The sequence below is a fragment of the Tupaia chinensis genome, unplaced genomic scaffold (assembly GCF_000334495.1).
Source record: "Tupaia chinensis unplaced genomic scaffold, TupChi_1.0 Scaffold000597_1, whole genome shotgun sequence".
Taxonomy (NCBI): domain Eukaryota; kingdom Metazoa; phylum Chordata; class Mammalia; order Scandentia; family Tupaiidae; genus Tupaia; species Tupaia belangeri.
The window spans coordinates 3,343,220-3,366,860 of NW_006160114.1; the positions used below are offsets into that span (position 1 = coordinate 3,343,220).

The 23,641-nt window shown below is 39.0% G+C and overlaps 1 protein-coding gene across 7 annotated transcripts in view; it reads left to right on the forward strand.

Moving 5' to 3' along the window:
• Nucleotides 1-23,641, forward strand: part of FRY (FRY microtubule binding protein) — a 505,649-nt gene that overhangs the window by 237,507 nt on the left and 244,501 nt on the right. For all 7 annotated transcript variants that reach the window (XM_027775685.1, XM_027775680.1, XM_027775682.1 and 4 more), the window contains one exon: nucleotides 17,271-17,470. In XM_027775685.1, the coding sequence (XP_027631486.1) occupies nucleotides 17,351-17,470 (120 nt within the window). In that variant the 5' untranslated portion in view covers nucleotides 17,271-17,350. The remainder of the gene's footprint in view (nucleotides 1-17,270; nucleotides 17,471-23,641) is intronic.

A 23,641-nucleotide genomic window follows, 5' to 3' on the forward strand; every position in this document is an offset into this window, starting at 1 on the left:
AAAGCCGTGTGCTGGGGTTGCCTGCCACAACAGTCTCTAGTGAAACCAGAAAGAAGCGAGCCACCATGACAATTCTTCTTTACCTCACTTATGTAATTCCTACACCCCTTGTACCCCCTGCCTTGAAGTCTTCCCTGACTGTATCTATCAGACTATTCATCACCAGTTATTTCTAGGTCTCAACTTCCACATTACTATCTCAGTCCTACTCTGACACCCCATAATCAAAGATATGCCTCTCATTTCTCTCTTGCTGCATTCTTTATAGCACTTCCCATTTCATAATTCTCCGTGTATTTATTATATAATGCCTGTCTGCCCTGCATACTTCTGGCTGTGTGAGGACAGAAACCAGGCCTGTTTTACTTCTCCAGAAGTCAGTACAATGCTTAGAGGAGATGAGCCTTCAATAAATATGTGATGACTGGATAAATGAATAATTAAATGAATAAATGGGCTCCTTAATTCGTACACTTTTCCGCTGGCTGTTCAACTTTGACACTGCCTTTGGCATCTTGTGGCCAAATGTGCTAAATTTTCATAATTTTTCAAATTTTTAAATTTATTTTTGTCTACTTCACAGAACTTTGCAGAGTGTTTTGTATATACTAAGACTCCAATGAAAGTTGGTTATTTGATGATTAACCACTTAATAGTCTGTTTAAACAAAAATATTTCAGGAAAGACAAACCACATTGTAACATAGGGACGATGAAAGAATGCCTATGTGAATAGCACCTTTCCTGCATTCACCCTTGCTATGTGTGTTAAGTATTAATGCTCCAAGGTCACACCATGCAGGCAACACATTCAGCCATGCAGAAGAGTTATAGGACTTGAAATCTTGGGGAATGCATCTGAACACACAATCCAGGATTACAGACTGTGTTCAATATGTTTATGTAATAATTTATTTTTTTCAAGTTGAGGTTCGAAGATAACATTCTTTTTATTATTGCTATTATAAGATATGGAAAACTTTTTTTTTGAGTTTGGGATCATTTTCTCTTTGTTCTCCATGAGTTTTTGAAATCTTTTTTTAAATTTATTTCGTTTTCTTTTATACATTCAATCACATTATTATTTGACTTACAAAATGGATATTTCAACAGGTGAACATTTCTCCCTAGTACAGTTGATAAAAATACAAAATATCTTTTTTTTTTTTTTGAGAGGTTTTTGCTATAGGGCATGTGCACTCGCCAGTCAGACAGAGAGAGACAGAGAGACAGAAAGCAGGAAATCACCCCCCAGGGGGGATGGCCACGCCGCAATCCCTTCTCCTCCACTCTCCTCTCGGAATCTTGGGCACGCACGCACACGCGCCCGGCGTGAGTTTAAGCCACCGGGTCTGGGACTTGAACCATGGTCGACTACGTGGGAGTCCAGCGACATAGCCATTACGCTAACTGCTGGTCCCAAAAATACAAAATACCTTCAACAGATAATACCACATTTCTTTGTGCCATTAATGCTTTGCTTCCCTATTTTTCTTCTAAATGTCCTTTCTCAGACCCTTCTCTTTCATACACACTGTATCTGGTATTTACATCTATATACTGTGTTTCTATATCCTTTAGTCAATTAGTTTCAGTCATAGAGTGTGGACACTCAGTCTATATTAAGTGGGGACATACAATGCCTCTCCTTCATAGCCTGGCTTACTTTACTCAGCAATAAATCTTCCATATTCATCCACTTCCTGTCAAAAGCCAGGGTTTTGTTGTTTTTTAATGGCTGAATAGTATTACATAGAGTCTGTGTGCCACAGTTTTTGTATCCATTTGTATGTTCGTGGGCATTTGGGTTGTTTCCATGACTTAGCAATTGTGAATAGTGCTGCAATAAACATCGATGTGCAAGCACTTTTCCAATGAAGTATTCTTCTGTCCTTTGGGTAGATACCAAGGAGTGGGATTGCTGGATCATATGGTAGTTCTATTTGTAGATTTTTGAAGAATCTCCAAATTGTTCTTCACAGTGGCTGGACCAATTTACATTTCCACCAGCAGTGTGAGAGAGTTCCCCTTCACCACACCCCTGCCAGCACTTACCAGTTTTTTTGTTTTGTTTTGTTTTAAATCTTAGTCATTCTGACTGGGGTTAGGTGGTATCTCATTGTTGTTTTGATCTGTATTTCCCTTACAATGAGGGATGTTGAACAACTCTGGGAGATTTCTTAAATAGAAAACTTTTTATAAATGAGCCTCATCTTTTAAGAAATGTTTTATTGGGAAATGTTTCAAACGAACACAAAAGGAGAAAGAACAGTACAACATCTTTCCATCTCTCAGATTCAACAGTTATCAAGCTTTAGTTATGTTTTGTTTATTTATACTGTTTTTCTCTGTTAAAATATTTTGAGTCAGATGGAGGTATCATTTCACTGAACTCCATATAATCAGCATGCATTCTAGAAAATGAGGATTTTTTTTACCTACCCCCAGTGCTATTATCATACCTAACAAATTGATCATAATTCTGATATAAACTAATATCCAGTCCAAATTTAAATTTCTTTCATTGTCATAAAAAAATGTCTTTTAACAATGGTCTGCTTGAATCAGAAATCAAATGAGGTCCACACATTACATTTCATTGTTATGTCTCCCAAGTTTCCTTTAATCTTCCTTCCCATTTTTCTCTCTTTCATTGACTTGTAGAAATGAGTTCAGTTATCTTAGGGGATTAGCCAAGTTCTGGAGTATCTTTTGATTCTTTATGGTGACATTTAACTTGTTCCCTTACCCTATTGTTTCTTGTGAATGGAAATTAGCTCTAATATTTTGAAAGCTTGATAAACATGGACATAGATTCGTAGTTCCTTCTCTGTCAAACTGTAGTCATTTCTGTCTGTGACTGGGAGCCTAAGATTGTTCTATCTTTCCCAGGTACACATAACCAACTGTTTTCAGTGTCTGGGTACAGAAATTCTGACTTGTACACTGCCATAGGCAGGAAATTTCAAAAAAGCTTCTACAGTCAGTGTGTTTTTGTTTTTGTTTTTGTTTTTAGCTGCTGAAATAACTTAGTCAGTGTAACATCTCACCAGGAAATATATTTTGCTTATTTTCTTTATTGGGTGAGGGTAATAAGACAGGATTTCAGATCCATTTGTGGAAAATATAGGATCTTCCCTTTTGTTTCAATAAGTACCATCCAGGGGCCAGCAGGTGTTGTGGTTGTTAAGGTGCTGAACTCCCACATGGCTGATCACAGGTTCAAGTCTCAAACCTGGCAGGTTGCTTTCTCATTTTCTCTGTCTCTTTCTTTCTCTGTCTCTGGTGAGCCCTATAGCAAATTAAAAATAATAACAATAATATTAAATCAATAATTCTTTAAAAAATACCATCCAAATTTTCATTATTCTGATAGTAGTGCAGTCATCTTTTAATATGTGTTGTTTCTCCAAACAGCACTTTTATTATCCTATCATACACAGCAATGTTAGATTAACATACTTATTAGAAACTCTTTTCTGGGGCCAGCAGGTGATGTGGTGGTTAAGGCACTAGACTCTCACATGGTCAAATGTGGTTCAAGTCCCAGACCAGGTGACTTGCTTTCTCACTTTCTGTCTCTCTCTGGTAAGCCCATGTGCCCTATAGCAAAATTTAAAATGATAATAATAATCAATAACATTGAATAAATTATTCTAGAAGGAAAGCTCTCAGCTCCCAGTTGCCCTTCAAATAGTCAACACTCATTGTCTTGCCATTCAAGACCTTAATTTTAATAACTGGAAGAATTAAAAAACTTATACTTTTACAGAACACAAGAGTTTAAGTTTTCACTTATATTCCAGTCTAGTTATTTCATTCACACAAATGCTGAATTGTGAAATTAAATGAGTTCAGGTCAATGAATAGTAAGGAAGCACCCAATTATGTAATTCAGTGTGTCGTGCACTGTGTCCAGTGCTTGGGATAAAGATGAGAGACTCTGCAGTTCCTTGGTGAAGACAAAGTTTAAACATAGACACTAAGATAGGTATGTATGGTGGAAGGTGATTGGAGAAACACTCAGATGCCTCCATGTGCCTGCCCTGCTGTGCCCTCTGCCCAGGTTTCCCCTATTTCATCTCTACCTATCAGAATCTACCTGTCCTTTACGACTCAGGTCAGATGCCACCTGTTCCATGATGTCTGCCTAGTCAGTGATTCAGAACAGAAACTAGGCCTCACATAGTGTTTGTGAAAAGCAGACTATCAGTACATAATTTTACTTTTATTTTGTTCCATGGGTGACAGAGATAGACAGTCAGACAGCACTCCAATAGGGTCCTAACATGGCTATCTTTCCCCCCACCTTCAGCCACCCCCGAGTCATAGACACACACGTGCCCAGCGCACTCAGAGAGGTCTCCAAACTCATCCCCCATGGGTGAGTCCCATGTGGATCAGCCTCACAGAGCTTGGCATTTTACTGATGCCCCTCTGTCTAACTCCAGATAGTGTTTTATCTCACTTAAAGTTCACATGAGTTTTGAGGTTACAGCTAGAAATAAAGGCAGATTTCCTCATGGCTTTACCTGAAGTTTAGGGAGTTTCCAGTATTAAAAGGTGAAAGGAACCAGAAAACAAGTGGAGGTATAGTAGCTAGAAAGCTTAGGATCTTTGTAAAGATTTCCTCAGTAGAGAGGACGGGTGATAGAATCTCAGTAATTTGTATTAATTCAAGGGAAGGGAAGAGTTAATTATTAAGTGTTTAAATTTTTTAATTGTGGAAGTTTTTAGTGATATTTCATGCAATTCCAGTATATATTTTTATACAGCCATAGAATATTGGACCTAGAAAGGACAGTCTGGCCTTGCCTCTTTTAAATATAACAAGTAAGAATATAAATATAACAAGTAAGAATATGGAAGCCCAGGTGGTACAGATTCTTTCCTCAAGGTCACACAGAGCCACATCAGAACTCAGACCTTTGACTCCATGATTCCATGCTCTTCCTGCTATATTTTACCTACAAAGTGTTAACTTTGGAGTTAATGAAGTGTATCAGTTTTGCTATAGGCAAATGGAATTAAAAACAATTTTGTCAACCGGATTAACTGGTCTCCTTTGCTTTCCTGTGTATTTACATCAGTGGTGTCTGAGCATAGTCTCCGGGCCAGCAATGCTGGAATCACCTGGCACAGGTTAGAAATGCAAACTGTCCAGCTCTCTCCCAGAAGCTGCTGCCTGCAGGTGGGATGGTGTGGCAGCATCCCCGCCTTTCAGATGAATCTCACATGCTAAAGATTGCCAGCACCAAAGTTCCACATTCAAGTTAGTGAATCTTTTTTTAAGCTAATGTTTTTTAAAATTCAAAATGTTGTCCAAAATAATCATAAATTTGGAAATTTTGGTGTTCAGATTAATGAGATTTTGATGCATAAAATGAGCAAGTAGAAGAAGAAAAGAGAAAGGAGAAGAAAATGAGAGAAGGAGGAATGGAGAAGGGCAACAAGGGACACATGAATTAGAGCAGCTTGTCAGTTCTCGTGGGGAGAAAAAGGAAGCTGAAATTCAGGATTATCCTGCCCCTAGCAGGTTATTCGATCACCTTTTGGTGAGAAAGGACCTTGAAATGTCAATGTAACCTCATCTTCCTTTGCTCACAGATCTTGGCAGACATTCTTTCAGGCTCTGATGACAGAACCTACTTTGAAAATCAGGGGAAAGTCCATGTAATTGCATCTTAGCAGATGACAGACATTTAAAAAGGAAGTCACTGAAGTGTTACTGTCATTTCTCTAAGAGTAAATACTGGAAGGCAGAGAGGAGCGAACGGAAAACGGGGCTGCGACTTGATCCTAAATTTCTTTTTATTGTAATGCTTCCCTTTCTCTAAAATATTTGATCTTTAGGAGACCAAAGACAAACATGGTTTTGAGAGGACACAGATTGAAACGAAGAACTGTGTCTTCAAGTACACTTCCTCCTTGTTAGAATAACAGACAGTTCTAGGTTGTGGCATCTGTATATCTAAGAACAGTCTCTGCACCTTTCTGAGCTATGACAGTAATCAGATTTCATATATTTTTATGGATTTTCAATGCTCAATTCTTTTTTGTACTCCTAGCCTTTTCCAAAGCCCTTCTAATGGCTGAAAGGTATATCTTAGTTGGAGAAAACAGGTATCTCCATGGCCTGAGGAGTGTAGTATTCTTTCTGAAAAATATTCCGGTATACTAATCCATAGGAATCCTCATTCTCCAAATCACAGTATTTGTATTTTAGTCTGTCATCCCCTGAAGTTCTAAAACTAGTTTACACAAGAGCAAAACCCGTGGGTAAAGGAGCTTATTTTTTTCAGTCTTCATCCTAAGTAACTCTTTGGTTTTAAAAGATAGGATGGAAATTTTGCCTGATGCTACTACACCAGCTAATGGTGAATGTAGAGAAAAAACATGTGGCATACACAGGCAGTGGAATATTTTTCCACCTTAAAAAAAAAAAAAAGAAATTCTTCAGTATGCTCTAAGAGGGGTGAACCTTGGGGGCATTATGCCAAGTATAATAAACCAGTCACAGAAGGACAAATACTGCATATTCCCCTTATATTAGGTATCTAAAATATGCAGATTCATACTCTTCTAGAGCAGAATTGTGGTTGCCAAGGGTTAGGGGGAGGTGGAGCGTGAGTTGCTAATCAATAAGCATAAAGTTTCAGTTAAGCAACATGAACAAGATCTGGAGATCTGATGTACATAGTAAACAATAGTGTATCGTACATTGGAAGATTTTTTTTCTTAACTTTTTTTGGGGGGAGAGAGGTTTTTACTATAGGGTGCGTGCGCTCGCCAGAAAGACAGAGAGAGACAGAAAGTGGGAAATCACCCCCTGGGGGAATGGCCATGCCGCAATCCCTTCTCCTCCATTCTCCTTTCGGAATCTTGGGCATGCATGCACACATGCACCTGGCATGAGTTTAAGCCACCGGGTCTGGGACTTGAACTGCGGTTGACTACATGGGAGTCCAGCGACATAGCCATTATGCCAACTGCTGATCCCTGGAAGTTTATTAAAGGACTATATCTCATATGTTCAGTGTTTTTAGCACAATATAATAAGAATTATTTTAAATAAGTAAAATAGTAAAAGAGAGATTGATATGGCAAGCTCACACATATGTTGTCAGACATGGGTTCTAATGTGGAATTGATCACTCCGTGACCTGGGTAAGTCACTTAACCTCTCTGAACGTGCATGGCCTTATCTGTAAAAGGGGAAGATTTAACCTTCTAGAATTATTTTAAGGATAAAAGATATTGATTTTATAGAGATGTCTTGTGAACCCTAAAACTTCAGGGGACACAATTTAAGAAATGAGGGAGAACTAGGGCAAGAGAGAAGAGGAATTTATTTAATCCATCAACATGAGAGAAACATTTCATATTATCAGAATTTTATGGAAATTAGTTAAGTAGAAGTGAACGCGCCTTTGGATATTGTTTCTGGGTGTTTATTTGTTGTCCTTTCTTTGGCCTACTTTAAAATATATATTATTTAAGAATAATTCATCACTTTGTTAAGCAATCTTTTTTTGCTGCTCAAACTAGTTGTTTCTTCTTATCCCTACATTTTCCATTTCTTAATAATACTCTTCAGAGGAAAATAATTCTTCCTATCATGTTTGGATATTTTTTTCTTTTTGTCCTAATTTATTTTGCATGATTTCCATGGTTTCTAGTCATTTTGAGTATCTGCAGTTCCTTTCAACATGCCATTTCTTAAGCACCCTCATAAATACATTAGTGAGCAATTTATTATTGTTCTATACACAGTGTGACAGGTTCTCACAGTAGCTGCGTCATCCTGGGTTTGTTATGTTTTATGAAATGTTCCTGTAATGCCAGTAAAGAAAATAAGTCTTATGGGAAAAGAGAGATTTGGAAGGAAAAGTGTGATCCTAAAGAAATATCTCAGCTCTTTGTAACTCAGAGTTTGCCCTCAGAACCTGCAGAATGATTGAGGTACTAAGAACTGGCAGAAAGAATAAGTTATATCCGACTGTGAACAAGAAATATCATAAATTTACTTCCTCATTCAAAGATAAGGTTACATCAATCTCTAGAAAGTTGTTTAATCAGATCACCATTTCTAGGGTGATTACCTACTTTGAATGAATGGTTGCCACATATAATCTCAAGGGCACTTTTTAAAAAGGGAATCATTATTTATTTTAACTGTTCAAGATCAGATCCCAGCAATGGGAGCATCAGAAAAAGCATTGAGTGTTTGAAAAAACTGGCTATGTGCTCTTGTCTTTGTGAGCTGGTGGAAAAGCGGCAGCGAAGCAGGCTGTGGAGAGAGGTGGAAGCCTTAAGCACACTGGGCATTTTGCTTCAAGCCTTTATAAGCTGGTTCAAGTTGCCATCTCCCCTAGAGCTAACATACAGATATGGGGAAAGCCAAAGAGAGGGACTGAAAAAGCAGATTCTGCCATGGGATTCTGGATATTCTTAGATACCAAGAATACACACAGCTTTCATTGTCCCCTGCAGGCTCCAGACTATGGCATCTGAAAGACCTTTGGGCAGATACAGAAGAACGTGTTGCTCTAACCACGTATTCTATTTAATTTTTCTCTGTCCTTCCTGTAGTCTGACAGTGTGTGTGCATGTACGCACATGTGCATGTGTGTAACTTCTGGTTGTGTTAGCCTACCCCAATATAGCAAGAGTTCCATTAGGGCAAGAACCACTAGTTCCCTAGGTCACTATCTTCCCAGTGCCTAGCCCAATGCCTGAAAGCTAAGCTCTCTTTAAATAAGTATGGGTTGTTGAAATGAATGAGTGAGTAAGGGAATGAATGGTAGCCTCTGGTAAGAGATGGTATTACTTCTCTGAAAATCTTCCTGAGAAAGCCAGCTGCTTTCCTGTAACATCCATCACCACTGTTAGCCTCTGGAGCACAGATACAAGGAAGCTCATGATGGCATTTCCTTCATTTCAGTGTCATAACAAGCATGTAGGTGAACTACAAATTGTGGAGGTGTTTATATTGTCGCTGCAGTGAGATTAGTCATTCCTGGAAATGCTGGTAACAGGGTAATTATACTGAAGACCTAAGCCAGGTAGGAGCAGCCAGCCTAAAAAATTAAGCTATTACTCAGTGAAATTAGTAGTGAGGATAGAATTATGTATTTAAAAAAATCATTTGTGGTTAGAAATGATCCTAATTAAAAGGAAATGAATGGCTCCCAAAGCCTAAAAGAGAGTTCTTAGAGATTAAGGAATTAATTCTGCATGATATAAAAAGTAGCAACACAGTAAAGAAAACAGAAAAAAAAACTTTCTTTTTAAAAATAAACAAAACTTTGTCTTTATTTTTACTTACTAGAGCACTCATGCATGAGAGTAAGAAAGAGAAATGAGCACACTCCACAAGGTCCGGCCACGATGCAAGCTCCTTTCTCCATTTCTCCATCCTGTCGGATCTTGGGCACTCACACACATGACCTGCATGTTTCAGGCTATCAGGGCAGGAGATTCAAACTGTGGTCACCGTGCGAGAGCCCACTTTTTTTAAGCAGTGTGTTACTGTTGCACTCTGGAGCCAGCCCTAAAGAGGAAAGCCCTTTCTGAAACTATCCAGCAAAACCCAATAGAAACAAAATTCAGAATAAAAATAATAAAGGAATATCAGCAGAACTCATTTAAGATAAAAAGGTAATGGAGAAAAATTAGAACATGTCTAATTCAAGATTAAAATGTAAATGAGAAAATATTAAGAGAATGCACATTTCAAAAGGATTCAGTACTAAGAAGCTTAACATGTGAAAGTGATGCCCTTCTTCACCCCACCTCAACCCCCCAACACAGGAGCACTGGTGTGAACAAATTTCTAGGGAAACCGAGATATCATGATACTTGAAAATAGAAAGATAGCTAAAGAAGGACAGAAAAGAAAGGCAAGTGGAATTCAAGCTAAAATAATCATCGCAGGGAACCAGCAGTTAGCGTAATGGCTATGTCGCTGGCCTCCCACGTAGTCGACCGCGGTTCGTGTCCCGGACCCAGTGGCTTAAAACTCATGCCGGGCGCGTGTGCGTGCGTGCCCAAGATCCCGAGAGGAGAATGGAGGAGAAGGGATTGCAGTGTGACCATCCCCCCTGGGGGGTGATTTCTCGCTTTCTGTCTCTATGTCTCTCTTTGTCTGTCTGGCGAGCGCACGCGCCCTACAGTGAAAATCTCTCCAAAAAAATAAAAAATAAAAAATAAAAAAAAATAATCATCGCATAGCTTCCACTGAACTGTACATTTGAAAATGGCTAAGATGATAAATTTTGTTGTATGTGTACTTTACCACAACTTACAATAAAGCAGATCATTAAAAAGTACATCATATGCAAGAAATTTAAGTGAGAGAAGTTTTTAATACAAGAAATTAGTCATTGTTCCTTCAACAAATGGATGCGCCCTATGGCAAAATGGGGAAATGAGGTAAAGATGAACCATCCGAACTTTTCATCACGAAGGATCCGTATTTCTAGAGACCAGGAATTAAGAGAAATCTGACTCTCAGAGCAGTTGGGTGGCACTGGAAGGCAGAGCCCAGACCCAGCCAGGTGGAGAAGGAGATATCGATTGTCCTAGACCCTGAACAGCAGTGGGAAAAAGGGTTAAAAATACCATCTGGGTGGAAGGAGTAGATGCAAACAAGTCACTGCCTTGCATTTGCAAAGCTGGGAAATGGAGCCTCAGCATGGCTCTTACTGAATCTGCGTATTTACTAATCACAAGACATTTCAGTTAAAAATCGGACCTATGAAGAAATATAGATTTAATTTTCAAAAGTTAAATTCTTTTTTTTTTTTTTTTGAGAGTTTTTTGCTATAGGGCACGTGCACTCACCAGAAAGACAGAGAGAAATAGACAGAAAGCGAGAAATCATCTCCCAGGGGGGATGGCCATGCCACAATCCCTGCTCTTCCATTCTCCTCTAAGGATCTTGGGCACGCACGTACATGCCCCCTGGGTGAGTTTAAGGCACTGGGTCCAGGATTCAAACTGTGGTCGACTACATGGGAGTCCAGGGACATAGCCATTACGCTAACTGCTGTTCCCTCAAAAGTTAAATTCTTAAGAACAGTGAGTTCATGGGGCTGGCAGGTAGTGTGGTAGTTAAGGGCACTGGACTCCCACATGGTCAATCACAGTTTGAGTCCTGGACCTGGCAGCTTGCTTTCTCACTTTCTTTCTCTCTCTCGTTCCCCACTCTGGTCAAATTAGAATAAATAAATAAATAAAGTTAAATAAAATAATTCTAACAACAATAAAAGAAAAGAGCAGTGATTTCATGACTTTAATGCACCAAATATTTTTTTTTTTTACTACAGATTATGGCCTTCTTTTTATCCTCTTATTTTAGTATTCTGTGGAATTTGGTGCTGTAGTGATGTACATTAGTCATGACAGCATGCTGGATGCAGCAATAGCTGCCCCTAAGCCTGAAAGATTATTAGACTTAGGCAATTGCATCTTTTTTTTTTCTTTAAGAATTATTTCACTTAACTTTATTTATTTATTTTATTTGACCAGAGAGGGACAGAGAGAGAGAGAGAAAGTGAGAGAGCAAGCCGCCACGTCTGGGAGTTGAACCATAGTCAGCCATATGGGAGTACAGTACACTTAATCACCACACCACTTGTCGGCCCCAGGCAGCTGCATCTATTATTCCTATTTAGATTTTTGCCATAGAGTGGATGCCCTTGCCAGAGAGACAGGGAAAGTGAGAAGTCACTCCCCAGGGGGGTATGACCATACTGTAATCCCTTCTCCTCTATTCTTCACTCAGGATTTTGGGCACATATGTACACAAGCTACCAGATCTGGGACTTGAACTATGTAGGCAGCACCATGGGATCCAATTCCTTAACCACCACACCACCCACTGACCCTTTAGATTATGGTATTTTATTTTCTTCTTTTGCAGCTATTGTTTCTACCCATAGAATTTTCACCCCTTCCTTATAATCTGTTTCCAGATTACTGAGAATTTAGAAACTAGACAAATGACCTATATTTGTAGGTTAAGAGTAAGCAAGTGCTGGGAACCAGCAGTTAGCGTAATGACTATGTCGCTGGACTCCCACGTAGTCGACCGCGGTTCGTGTCCTGGACCCAGTGGCTTAAAACTCACACCGGGCGCGTGTGCGTGCGTGCCCAAGATCCCGAGAGGAGAATGGAGGAGAAGGGATTGCGGCATGACCATCCCCTCTGGGGGTGATTTCTCGCTTTCTGTCTCTATGTCTCTCTCTGACTGTCTGGCGAGTGCACGCGCCCTACAGTGAAAATCTCTCCAAAAAAAAAAAGAGTAAGCAAGTGCTGAGGGAGGACCTGACGAATGTTTTCTAGTGGTAATATTCTAATTTTTAGACTAGTGTGGACTTTGTGACTCAGTTATGGCTACTAAAGAACATGAATTCCCTTGGTTCTCAACTACCTTGTCACGAAATAACTGAGTTACTGAAAGGTGCTATGTCTTAATGTTTATTTTTTCAAATCATCCTGATAAAAGACTAAAATTAGTTATGAATTCATTATGGTAAAATGAAGACAGATTCCTAAAACTTGGGAGTGGGTATAATTCAAGGACTTTCCCCCACTTTTTTAAAAAAAAAATAATTATTTATTTATTTATTATTTTTTAAAAATTTTCTATAGGACATATGTGCACCAGAGACAGACAGGTAGAGAGAGAATGAGAAAGTAAGCCACCAGGTCTGGGACTTGAACCATGGAGTCCAGCGCCTCAGCCACCATGTCACCTGCTGGTCCCTCCCCCACTAAATTTTGCTATGTCTCCATATGCCTAAACTAATCCATTTTTGAAACTTGGAATAACAGGCTCTGTCCCCTTAACTCATTTTTGGCTCGGGCATAGGGTTTGGCTGAGCTAACAGGGCAGTTTCAGTTCGTCAAGACTTTTGTACTCACCAAGATATCTAAGTACAGGTGGATTATATTTTTTATGGTAGCAGTGAAATGGTACTTTTGCCTTTTTGATGGAAGATTTGTCAGGCTGTATTGATACAGCTAAATCCACATGGAAAACATCTTGCATTTGAGTCCTGGGACCTCCCTGACCTGGCAGGCATGGGTATGCCCATGATCCAGAAAAGTCTAGGAGTGAATCATGGTGTGGGGAATTTCTGAGGAGCATGCTGCATTCCTAGTGGAAGAAATGCATGGGTAATTTTTTTTTCCTTTTTATATATTTCATTTTTATTTATTTATTTTTAGTTTTTGACATAGGGTGGCACATACACTCATAGGAGAGAGAGAGGAATAGTAAGAAATTACCCCCCGGGGGGATGGCCATGCTGCAATCCTTTCTTCTCTATTCTACTCTCAGGATTTGGGGCATTCACATACACACACACACACACACACACACACACACACACACACACCTGATAGGTTTTTCAAGTCACTGTGTCTGGCACTCAAACTATGCAGTCAGCCATGTTGTCCAGCTGCCTTAACCACCACGCTACCTACTGGCTCTGAGTAACTTTAATGAATGAACAGAAGATTTGCTTGAGAGAGATTCTGGTATCTGAATTTCAGCTATCTGGTTCAAAATGCACCTTTGCAAGAGGGCTGTCAGAGGTTACCCTCACAAAAACGCTTTCACTGTAATTATGACTTTTAGGCTCTGGAGTCTTGCAATTATGGATCTTGTCTTGCAATTATGTATTACATCAACCGGTTTATTGCTCTCATCTGGAAATGGATTGAATCCTGTGGAAGACCAAAGATAATAAAAGAAATTGTATTCTGACTAGACTGTGGGTTTAATTCAGGTCTCTCAATTCTGTGGCTTAATGCCCTTGGTTCATAAGGAAGAAATCTTATGTCCCTCTGAAAGTTGGAGTCAGGAGAGTGTCATTCTTCAGTACCGAGAGAGTAGGCAGTAAAGCAGGCCAGGTAAAGTGGCCAGGGCTTTCTTTGTATCACATGATTTTTGAATATGCCCCTTTAAAATACATAATGCCTTTTAGCACACTGCATGCAGTGCCATTTAACTGAAGACTCTTCCACTGCAAATACTGTGCCCTGTACTTCAAAGACTGATATACTCACTCTCCTTATATAGTTCCTACCCTTTGAATCACTTTAAGACCTACAGAAATAAAGTAAGATGCCATTTATTTTTAGTTAGTTATTTAGCTGGTTAGGGAAATTTATTGAGTATTACCTGTACAAAGAACTCTGGGTGGCTACAATGTTGGTAGGGAACTTGTAGGGGATACAGCAACAAGGGTATATGATTCAATTACAGGGCCTATCCTATGCAAAACCTCATTTCTGGTCAATAATTACGTCACTGGATAGCTCTCTATTGAGTCTTTCTTAAGTAATATAGGAGGTACAAGACAACGCAAAATACCAAATAGCAGGTGTTAAATGTTTAACTCTTAAAATACTAATCAGTGAGGCGGAACCTAATAGAGGTCGGTGTTATGGAGATGGGACTGAAAGTGGCTTTGAAAGATGAGGAGAAGTCATGGCCAAAGAAGAAAGAAAAGGAGTAGCAGGAGAGAGAGAAGGAAGCATACATGAGAGCACTTGCTCATGGGCCAGGCAGGGCCTTGGCTGGACTTGGTGCAAGTTAAAAGCAACCTCCTGAAGATTCTCAAAACCAGGCCAGGGTGTTCGAGGCTTGATGATGATCATTGACAGCTATTGAAAGGTTTTAGTAGGTGTTGTGATTAAAGCCATGCAAAAGAAAGATTAGTTTGGTATGTAAAACAGATGAAATGAAGTCAGCAAAGACTGCTATAATAATCTAGCCATAGATTTCTCGGGAGGTAAACTAGTATGTAACCAGTGGCAATGAGGAAGAAACAAAATAAAATGTAACACATTTTATTGCATTTTTAGAACTTGAGAGGCCCTATTCTTACAGGTTAGTGGTAGTTGAGATCTGGAGACCCCTCAGCTGCATGTCAGGCTAAATGAGTCAGAGGAAAGAGTAGGAAAAAAATGAAGGATATTAACATGGCGGTTACGATGTTTGTAAGTCAGTAAAATAGAATGCTTGTATGAATTCCTCTGAATCCAGAGTAGGATAGAAAGAGCGTGAGCAAAGCCTTGTCTTATTTGTAGTTAGAAGGAAAGCGTTCAACTTTGATGGAGAACTTTATCCCATCTTTATTATGGATACTACTAACATGCTCTTGATAACAAACCAGTTTCCAAACTGGAAATCTACTTTTTTCTTGATTCTTTTCCTTTATCTCTGTGTCCAATCACCCAAACCTATACAATTACATTTAGCTATGTTCTTCCTATTTACTTCTGTTGACTTCTGGTCAATAATTAATTCACTGGACAGCTATTAAACATTCCTACTGCCACTATTCTAAGTCCACTTGCCTTTACAATTCTTTCATTGGATAACTGACCATCTTACAAGTACTTGGGTTAAGGTGGATGGTGCATGCTAGATTTTTTTTTTTTTAACTTGCTGTAAGGTGTGTTGGCTTGTCAGAAAGAAACAGAGAGAATGAGAGAAAATAAGAATGCTCTCCTAAGGGAATGACCACACTACAATGCTTTCTCCTTCATTCTCCTCTCAGGATTTCGGGCATACACATGCCTCATGAGTTTTCCAAGCTACTGGCTCTGGGACTCCTAACTCCACAGTCATCCATGTGGTATCCAGCCACCTCCACCACCATGCCACCAACTGACCCAGTGTGCTAGAATTTAACATGTCAAAGTATCATAAAAAATAGAGAGACATGGAATTTGCATATGTGAACAATTTTTTTCAACAACTATATAATTAAAATAGTTGTCTTATTGACTCTGTCACATTCTGAACAGAGGCTATTCACTAGAGCCCTGACAGCTGCCTCTGTTCAATGGATAATCCAAGCAGAAACCAGGCTTTAATTAAGTGGTAATGCACTGAACTCACATGGAAAAGGTCCTGGATTCATATCCCAGGACCCCCCTGAGCTCTCTGGACATGAACATGTGTGCCTATGATCTAGACTGACTAAGACTAGAAATAAATTCTAGCATGAGAACTGTGTTGGTGTGCTCTCTATCTCTCTCTCTCTTTCTCATGGAAGAAGTAAATGAATAACCTTTTATAAAAAAATTTTAAGAGAGATTTTTGTTATTGGGTACATGTGCTCACTGCAGAGACAGAGACAGAAAGTGAGAAATCACCCTCCAGGGAGAATGCCCATGCCACAATCCCTTCTCCATTCTCCTCTTGGGATTTTGGGCATGAACGCACACGTACCCAGTGTGAGTTTTAAGCCACCAGGTCTAGGACTCAATCCACAGTCAACTATATGGGAATCCTGCAATGTAACCATTATGCCATATACTGGTCCCTAAACTTTTTTTAAGAAAAAATCTAGTGCATGCAAGTAATTTACTCACTGTATAAAGAAAGAGAAAGTCCATCCCAGCATGAGCCAAAAGGTGGTGAAAGTCAAAAGTTACACTCACACTTAAGTGGCCTAGATAGGGCACTGTCTGGACCCTGTAGAATTCAAGAGGTGCATCCTTTTCTGAGGCAAGAAGACAACTGAGCTTCTGAAAATTGACTCTTAGAAACTTCTAGAAGGGATGACACAAGTGTTTTCCATCATTAGACATGGAAGTAAAGTATGAGTTTATTTTGGTGCATAAAAGTTTTGAAATCCTTTATGTATTTTTCACAACTTTTTTTTTTTTTGGAGAGGTTTTTGCTATAGGGTGCGTGCACTCGCCAGACAGACAGAGACAGAGAGACAGAAAGCAAGAAATCACCCCCCAGGGGGGATGGCCACGCCTGAATCCCTTCTCCTCCATTCTCCTCTCGGGATCTTCGGCACGCACACACACGCGCCCAGTATGAGTTTAAGCCACCGGGTCTGGGACTCGAACCACAGTCGACCACGTGGGAGTCCAGTGACATAGCCATTACACTAACTGCTGGTCCCTATTTTTCACAACTTTTTGAAGACCCTTTTCCTCTAGAATTTGTTAAATATTATAGCATTTATCAACACTATCGTGGGTTGCAATATAATTTACCTAAAGTAGTGTAATGACCAGAAGAATTTTGAGATGATCAAATATAGTACTATAGGTACCTAATATAAACAAAATAATTAAATTTTGACACCATGTCTAAAAAAATAAAGCCAGGTTATATTAAATGTGACATTCTTGATATAATCCATATTTTTCCATTTATGATTTAACAAGCCCATCTGAATATTTGTGACTTTATTTTCAGTCAGTAAAAACATCCATTCTGTTTTTTAGCTTCTCCAGTTGGCAACGGTTATATCAAGCCTCCGGTTCCACCTGCATCTGGCACACACAGGGAAAAAGGGCCACCAACCATGCTACCTATCAATGTGGACCCAGACAGCAAACCAGGGGAGTATGTACTCAAGAGTTTGTTCGTCAACTTCACCACTCAGGCTGAGCGCAAGATTCGCATCATTATGGCAGAGCCCCTGGTGAGTATGTGCCATGAAACCTCCTTTTCCACTGACTGTACTGGACTGCACTGCTTTACCACAGGATGAATTGCATTTCTCTAATTTCCAAAGGTTTTTGTTGTTGTTGTTGTTTTGCTTTTTTCTGTATCATAGATAATTTTGGTTTTCTGATTTAAGGGGAAAAATGGAAGGTCAGGGGCTTTAACATAACCCTCCACAAATACAATTCATTAGCCCAACTTCACTGCCGTAGTTAGGACTAATAAGCATAACTAAATATTGAACTTAGAAAAGTAATGTTGAAATATATATAGAGAGAAAGAGACACACACATATACATATACATATCTGGCACACAAAAAAAAATGGCTTATTTTTAAAGTTAAGTGAGAAAAAAATTACAGTGGCTGCCTGGACTTCCAGTTGGAGAACATGAAGTCTTACCATATTGTCAGAGGAATGCTTCAGTGAATCATTCAGAAGCACCACTTTGGTTTCTGAAAACTAGAAGACAGGAAATTCTTGACTCACTTACCTTTAGATCCCTTATTAGACAGACGATGCCCTTGGACGTCAGCGTCTTTGCAGATGTGTCTGCTGAAAAATAAGGCATGTGTCAGCCTTCTGTTAATTGCTCCAGCAGAGCTCTAAAGAGTGCTGAATGTCGAAAGGACAGTCAGGAAGGAAGAAAGTGAAGTTGGTAGATTCAGATTACTTGTTTTCTGACCTTGGCGGGGCCACACACAATAAGAGAAAAGGAAAGGAATTCAGAGTGACGCAGCTGCTTCTATGAGGCAGGGCTTTGTACCTTGTGTGAGGATACCCAGGCAAGGAGAAGATAAAAGGAGGTTTGCTTGCAGAATCAAGCCTCAGATAATTTCAGTATTGTTGAGCCCACAAGAAAGTCTCTGAAAGTTAGGATAAGGGATGATGCACAACAGCATTTGTTAAAAATGGCCTTTATAATGGGGCCGGCAAGTGGCATGGTGGTAAAAGGTGCTGGACTCCCACGTGGCTGACCATGGTTCAAGTCTCGGACCTGGTGGCTTGCTTTCTCACTTCCTCTCTCTCTCTGTGTCTCTCTAATCAAACTGGAAAATAATAATGATAATAATAATAAATAAAGTTAAATAAAATAATTCTTTTAAAAAAATGGCCTTTATAAGAATTATAATTTAAGGTTTGAGAATCAAAATGTGAGAATATTCGTTAAGTCTGTTTTCCTGAAACTTACAAACGTCACGCTTTAAAGTTTTTATTAGATCAGCAGATATTATATTTATGTATTCTGGTCATAGAGTTGTCATTTATTAGATTTCTGTAATTATGGAAAATTTCTCTTATTTTTACAACTTAAGTCATTTAAGTTTATCCTTAGAAGGGTTCCATTTTCCAGTTAACAGCTAATATTTATGATGTACTTTCTATGTGCCAGGCACTGTGCTTAACTTATCATCATTCTGTTTTCACAGTGACCATGAGTAGGTATTTTTTTATATTCCTTTTTACAGAAGGGGAAAATTGGCACAGAGAAGGTTAAATAGTTGCTTGAGGTCACCCAGTGTTGATCTGAATTCAAGTTTAGTTATTTCAGAGCCCACCTCTGAACCACTCTGCACTTTTTTCCCATCCTCATCTGCATGTGAAGGTCCATCACTGCTAGCTTTGATACTTCTTAAAACAAACCAACCCAAGGCTCTCCTGTAACAGGAATCAGCCAACTCAAGCATCCAGATTCCCACTGCCCAGAAGGAGGGGGATCCTTGGCACCATGTGGCTCCCTGAGAGATGCGGAGGCAGCTGGAATTCTGTCTCCAGGTGGAGGAGTTCAGGGAGAGAGTGGTAAGGCACAGTGAACATTCATTTCACTCCTCCACACTAGGACAGCACGGAAATGGCAGGTCAGGGCTCTCTAGTGTGTTCTAGTGATTTTCCTAAGGAATATGGAAGTTATACACACATTGAAAGAAATGCTTAGAAGGCTAGGTCCTGCGCCCTTTTGAGCCATCCATGTTTCTAAAATAATAGTTAAAATACTGTTATTTAAGAACTTATGTAGTAAAACCATTTGAGTTTAATTTTTTTTTCATTTTTCACTCAGCCAGTTATTGGTTTGCATGGCATTTAATCTTCTTGGAGGAAAAAAATAGATCTGAAAAACGCACATAATGGGGGCCAGCAGGTGGCATAGTGGTTATGGCACTGGACTCCCATATGGCCGATTGCAGTTCAAGTTCCAGACCTGAGGCTTGAAAATCATGTCAGGCACATGTGCCTGCGTACCCAAAATCCCAGGAGGATAATGGTGGAGGAGAAGTTGCAGAATGGCTACTCCCCGAGAGGTGTAATTTCTCACTTTCCTTTACACTGTCTCTCTCTCCCTCTTTCTCTCTCTCTCTCTCTCTCTGGTGAGCGCATGCACCCTATGGCAAGAACCTTTTTTAAAAAACCACACACATGCCCCCTTATTTTTTAGATTAGAGGTAGTCATTTTTGCTCCTTTCTATAACAGAACTGAAATATCCCCCAAACAAGAAATATGTTTTTGAAAAGTTTTTGAAATCCTCTTTATCAGCAAATCTTTTATTATATGCCCAGTCTGAGAGTTCCTACCAGGTGCTAAGAGCCAGATAGATACACTTTATATCTTTAGCTGAACAAATGTATCCAATCGAATTATAGTATTATTGCTGTTCATAAAAAGAGACTACTTCTTCTTACGTCTTTTGGCAGAGTTATAAACTTCCATATCATATTTCTTGTCTGCTAAAAAATGCTTCATAATTTTTTTGTCCTTAGTTTGCTTACTGGTAGGACAATACACATGAATGGATTCCTTGACTTATTACCTGATTTAGAAAATATGAATATGCATTTGGCAGTTTGTTCTGTGGCCATTGCAAGGGCTTTTTTTTATTTTTTTTTTAAATTTATTTTATTTATTCATTCATTTATTTTAATATGACCAGAGAGAGACATACAGAGAGAGAGGGTGACTTATTTATAAATATTAGTAAGCATGATGAGCATTGTTTAGGTACAAAGAGCACTACTGCTGAACAAATGAAAGGTGTTTACACAGGTATTTACAAGGAAAAAAAATATATTTATAATATACTTAAGGTGAAGTCTAATAAATATCCATTATCATTATTACTATCATTATTATTTGCAGTTAGTTTCATTTAGAAAGACATTGAATCTTTTCAGTCCTAAATATATGTAAACTTACGTCAAATCACAAAATTATATTCTGTCATCCTTAACCTAACTATAATGTGTATGGGGGCAGCAAAGGTAATTTTTTTTTTAAATTTGGAAGGATAGTGTGACTATTTTTGTCTTATTTTTAAAAGATTTACTCAGAAATCTACACTAGTTAGACTGTGTGCAGATTATATATAGCATTAAATTAAAGTTGACAGTGTTATTTATGTGTTTTGGTTTTTTTTTGAAGAGGTTTTTTTTTTGTTTTTTTGTTTGTTTGTTTTGCTATAGGACGCATGTGCTCACCAGACAGGCAGAGAGATACAGAAAAACAGAAAGTGAGAAATCACCCCGCATGGGGAATGGCCATGCCGCAATCCTTTCTGCTCCATTCTCCTCTCGGGATCTTGGGCACGCACGCACACGCGCCTGGCGTGAGTTTTAAGCCACTGGGTCTGGGACACGAACCACAGTCGACTACATGGGAATCCAGTGACATAGTCATTACACTAACTGCTGGTCCCCTGACAGTGTTATTTATGACTTCTGATATCTAAATAAATAAATTCAGTGAGAAAAAGGAGGTAAAAATGTTCTGCCACAATCAAATTTTTTATGTTTTTTTCCTTGTAAATACCTCTGTAAACACCTTTCATTTGTTCAGCAGTAGTGCTCTTTGTACCTAAATAATGTTCATCATGCTTACTAATATTTATAAATAAGTCAATAATTGTATTTTATTTTTATTGCTTCATGAAGACATTTGATACAGTCTTACTATTAGTTCATCTTGTCCAAGCAAATGTTTCTAAAGAAGGTAAATGGGGTATCTTTGTCTTTTTTATATTTTTATTTCAAAACATAAAAAGTTCAGAAAATAATATAATTGATAAAATTCCTTCTTGCATTCTACTGCTTCCCTCTGGCTTAAATTATCTTCTTCTGAAAAGCACATTTTTTTAGTTCTTTTTTTTCTTTAATAGAGATTTTTGCTATAGGGCATGTGTGCTTGCCGTAGAGACAGAGAGAGACAGAAGACGAGAAATCACCCCCCAGGGGAACAGCCACATTGCAATCCCTTCTGCCCCATTTTCCTCTTGAGATCTTGGGCACACACACACATGCACCCAGCATGAGTTTTAAGCCACCCAGTCCAGGACTCGAACTGCAGTTGACTACGTGGGAGTCCAGCAATGTAACCATTATGCCATATGCTGGTCCCCATTTTTTTAGTTTTTTAAGTAGGAGTCATTCCTTACCACTTAAGGGTGTAAGTGGTAAATCCTTAGTCTTGTTCATCTTAATGTCTGTAGATCTTCCTCATTTATCAGTGACTGTTCAGCTGGGAACAGAATTCTTGTTTGACATTCATGCTCCCTCTAACTTTTTTTTTTTTTGGAGAGGTTTTCGCTATAGGGTGCGTGCGCTCGCTCGCCAGACAGAGAGAGACATAGAGACAGAAAGCGAGAAATCACCCCCCATGGGGAATGGTCACGCCGCAATCCCTTCTCCATCCTCCTCTTGGGATCTTGGGCACGCACGCACACGCGCCCGGCGTGAGTTTTAAACCACCATGTCCAGGACGCAAATCGCAGTCGACTACGTGGGAGTCCAGCGACATAGCCATTACGCTAACTGCTGGTTCCCCTCCCTCTAACTTTTGAAACTGTATTTTATTGCATTGTCTTTGTAAAGTCTTTGTTGTTTTTTTGTGGATTCTTTGTTTTCCCTGTTCACCTTTTTGGTTTTATTCTCTATCTTCACTGTTCCCCAGTTTCACTACACTGTGTTTCTATGTGGATTTATTTTTATTTTTTCTGTTTAAGACTCTTATACTTCTTAAACTAAGGGTTTACATATTTCATCAATCTTGGAAAATTCTTAACCATTAATTGAGTAAATAGTGCCCTTCCTCCACTGTCTCTTCCTGTTTTTCTGACACTCCTATATTGAACCTTCTCATGTAATACTGATATTTTTTACTCTTCTTTAACTATTTCTAGTTCCTTGTCTCTTTTTTCTGCATTCAAAAGAAGTAGATTTTTCTTAGATCTAGCTTGTAATTCATCAATACTCTATTAATATTCATTAATACTCTGTTTAATCTATTAGAACCACCAGTGAGATTTTTTTCGTTTTTTTTTTTTTTTTTTTTTAGATTTTTACCATAGGGTGTATGTACTTACCAGAAAGAAGCAGACAGAGGCCAGCTGATGGCAAAGTGATTATATCACTGAAGTCCCACATGTCTGACCACAGTTCGAGTTCCAGATCTGGCAGCTTAAAAATCACACTGGGTGCATGTGTGTGCATGCCCAAGATCCCAGGAGGACAATAGAGGAAAAGGGATTGTGGCAAGACCATCCCCCTGGGGGATGATTTCTCACTTTCCCTCTCACTGTTTCTGTCTCTGTCTCTCTCCAGCAAGTGTATGTACTCTAAGGCCAAAAGAGAGAGAGAAATTGAGAAGTGAGAAATCACCCCCAAGGTGGGGTTGGCTGCCCTGCAATTCCATTCTGTTCTCTGGATTTGGGGCACACATATACATGTGCCCAGTTTTTTTTTTTTTTTTTTTTTTTTTTTTTTTTAAGCCCCCCGAGGTCTAGGACTCAAACCTCAGAGTTAGCCATGTGGGATTCAGTGCCTTAACCACCACTCTATCTGCTGGACCAAGAATTTTAATTTTAATGACTATATTTTTCATTTTTAAGAGTACTGTTTGTTTCCTTTTTGAATTTATTTAACTTTTCTCCATTGTATTTTGTTCCTTTCTTAATGTTTACAACTTTTCTTTTATGTCTTCAGTCAGCTTAAATATATATTTTCTCTTTTAGCTTATTTTTCTAATATTTCAGCATTGACAGCTTATATTTTTATTTGTTGTTTCTGTGAACTGTTGCCTATGGTGGACTTTTAAAATATATGTTGAGAGGGACCAGCAGTTAGCATAATGGCTATGTCGCTGGACTCCCATGTGGTCGA